The sequence below is a fragment of the Cervus elaphus genome, chromosome 12, assembly GCF_910594005.1.
Source record: "Cervus elaphus chromosome 12, mCerEla1.1, whole genome shotgun sequence".
Taxonomy (NCBI): Eukaryota; Metazoa; Chordata; class Mammalia; order Artiodactyla; family Cervidae; genus Cervus; species Cervus elaphus.
In genome coordinates this window covers 75,230,992-75,234,192 of record NC_057826.1, presented here as the reverse complement: position 1 = coordinate 75,234,192, position 3,201 = coordinate 75,230,992, and the positions used below count along the sequence as shown (strand labels likewise).

The 3,201-nt window shown below is 41.9% G+C and overlaps 1 gene segment (V, D, J or C); it reads right to left on the bottom strand.

The window, feature by feature from the left end:
• Positions 1–255: 255 nt before the first annotated feature.
• Positions 256–915, bottom strand: LOC122704626. The segment is given in 2 exon segments: positions 256–623; positions 796–915. Coding segments are annotated over 2 exon segments (417 nt in total).
• Between the last annotated feature and the right edge of the window lie 2,286 nt (positions 916–3,201).

Sequence of the window (3,201 nt, the reverse complement as noted above, 5' to 3'; positions counted from 1 at the left end):
TCATACGAATCACTGCATGGCAAGGATTTTATGTGGCTAATTTCTGTCCTCAGTACATAATTTTACATTTTTAATAAATAAATAATTTAAACCTAAATTTTTAGGGATAAGGATTTTTTTTAATGAATGATAGCTCTGAATATGGCCTCTGAACCTAGAGAACTGTTTTCTTAGAATGAGTATCTTCTCTCTAACCCTATGCTTGTGCAACCATAATCACTTCCTGTCTGTGCTGGCAACTCCCTGCCCTGGTCCCTACGGCAGGTGGAGCAGGGCCCTGGGTTTTGGTGCAGGTCCCTCCTCCACACGTCTCACTGTGGGCTCTCTCAGCGCACAGAAATACACTGCAGAGTCCTCCAGCTGTGAAGCTGAGATGACAAGTGTGATAGATTTTCCTGCTTTCTGGAAATTCAATGAGTAGCGACCTTCTGTGGCATTTTGCTGGTTATGAGAATACTGACGAATAAGGAGAATCATCCCCCCACTGCTGGGCTGCTTGTACCAGAATAAACTATACTGTGATTCCCTGGTGTCATACTTGCAGTCCAGGGTCACAGCTTCCTTCTCCTGCACTGATACTTGTGGTTGTTGTTCTTGAGTTACCTTCTGGGCAATAATGGATCCTAAAGAAAAAAAAAAAAAAGAATCAGAACTTTAGGAATAAGTGGTGTGGAATAAAGAAATCCTATCTTAGACCCTACTACCACCCCTTCTTCCCAGGGTTCCCATAAGACTGCTTGTTCCTCCAGTCCTTAGGTCACAGAGGAGGTACAGTTCCACCGGGACCATCCTTACCTAAACACAGTGAAGCCACGACCACCTTCAGAAGGCTGGAGAGAAGCATGTTTCAGCTCTCCGCTAGATGGAAAATATCTTCTTCTTCAATGTCAAGACTTTGCAAGGTGAGATGAGCCTGACAGGGTGAGGGAAGGATTGCTGGGTGTGTGCTGCTGCTGCCCCTCAACAGGAAACAGGGGTTTCCTGGAGTAGCAAGTTGATGCGGCTCATGTCAACATCTCTATGGACCAGGTGAGTGTCTCACTCACCCCAAACTTCCTTTTGCATTAACCAGCTCTTCAGTTCAGTTCGGTTCAGTTCAGTCACTCAGTTGGGTCCAATTCTTTGTGACCCCATGAACCACAGCACGCCCGGCTTCCCTGTCCATCACCAACTCCCGGAGTCCACCCAAACCCATTTTCAGTTGATACCAATTGCATCTGAAAATAAACACAAGTCAAATTTGATATTGAAAGGAAGAGTGATAATTTGACTAACTACTGTGTTCAGCTGTTGCATCTATGATGGGACTTGTTTCAAGATACTGCATGTAATGGATTATGGAAACAACATAAGATGTAGTGATCAGTTTCACCCTAGATAATATACATGTTTCAATGCTGTTCTCTTGAAACATCCCACCCTCGCCTTCTCCCACAGAGTCAGGAAAAACAATAAAGAATAATAGTGGTAATAATTCTTCAGAGATCTGAAAGGTGTCCAAGAAGATCAAAACTACTTACAATAGAAATTCCAGAAGAATGATAAAAAAGCAAAAATCAATGAAATCAATCTCTCTAAATTTATTAAATACCTGAGAATATATTAATAGGTTTAAATGCTCAGGATCTCCCCAAAATGAAACAATGGAGAGTAACATTTTTAACACAGTAAGTTTTTTGAATTTCAAGGTGAAAGGAAAATCTCTCCACTTATCTATGGTTGAAATAAAGAGGTTTACCTAAAAAAAAAAAAAAAAAAAAAAGATGTAATGATCTTTTATCCTCATACCTACATATGCTTTCTTTCATTTAAGATAGAAATAAATTGCTTTATGAAAAGAAGACAAATCCGTTTGTGTTAATTACTGCAGCTTTCTCAACCTACATATCAATATAGCAATCACTATAATTCTTCACCACCACATCTGCTCAGTTACCTAACTTGGGACCTAATAGTAGGAGAAAAGATAATCCCCCTTTACAGAAAGCTAGAATGAATCTCACAGACATGGAGTCCTGTCACAGTGGTCCCTTTCTCTTCTCTATTTGTTCTGACAGCCCAGGTCTGTTCAGAGAGGTCAAATAGATGCTAGATAATTGGTCATCAGGTTATCAAACCTTTGAATTTATGTTGTTCCCATTAATTCATTTGGAACCCTCTCAGTCAGGTCCAACTCTCTGTGACCCCAGACCTGCCAGGCTCCTCTGACCATGGCATTCTCCAGGCAAGAATACTGGAGTGGGTAGCCATTCCCTCCTCCAGTGGATCATTTCCAACCCCAGGACTGAACCCAGGTCTCCTGCATTGTAGGCAGGTTCTTGATCATCTGAGCCACCAGGGAAGCCCAAAAGAGCCAGAAAAAGCCTCTATATTCTGTGTACCTAGTTCTAAGGGAATATACCCCAAGAGACCTCCATAAGACAGTTGATCATGAAACTACTACTGATTATAATATTTGTGTAAGAATGTAAAAGGAAAGCCATGCCTAAGGTTAAACAACATGGTGTCAACTACAAATTGGAACTTGCCAAGAGTATTTGTCAGCAACTGAACAACAGCAAGGGCATTTGTCTTCCACCTCGACAGAGACTGAACCCTGCACTGCTGTAGCTGCTGACCTTCAAAACCCTCTGAGGGTAATGCAGCGTGGACAGTGAGGCACTCTGTGCTCCCGGGAAACTGGTGAAACATGTCTTTACATAGTTAGATATTTTCAGAAACTGATTTCATGATCCCAATCCTTGCATCTCTTCATATCTAGAAAAGCACTAAATCCTTTCATGGTGACATCAGCTCCTTGGGACTAGCAGAAAATCTTTCATAAAGTAAGCACTTGATTGTGTTGAATTCCCCCTTTGCCAAAATCTTATATGTTGACATTCCCCCACTACCTCTTTGGAGCAGTCTCTCAGAGCTATCTGAGCTTCGGTCTCCCCGGCTGCAGTCCTCATTTTGCCCCAAGTAAAACTTAGCTCACAGCTCTCACATTGTGCATCTTTTCAGTCAACAATGACAGACAGCAGAGAGCTGTTACCTACAATGGCCTACCCCTTAAAGTTGAACAGAATTTACCTTCCTATCTAGAAGTAATTACAGCCTCAGCTAAACTGATTGAAGTTTCAGATCCTGCCCTGGCATCTCCATTAAATCTGATGGTACCACACATAGCACAAATTGTTCTCCAACCTAAAGCACCCACCT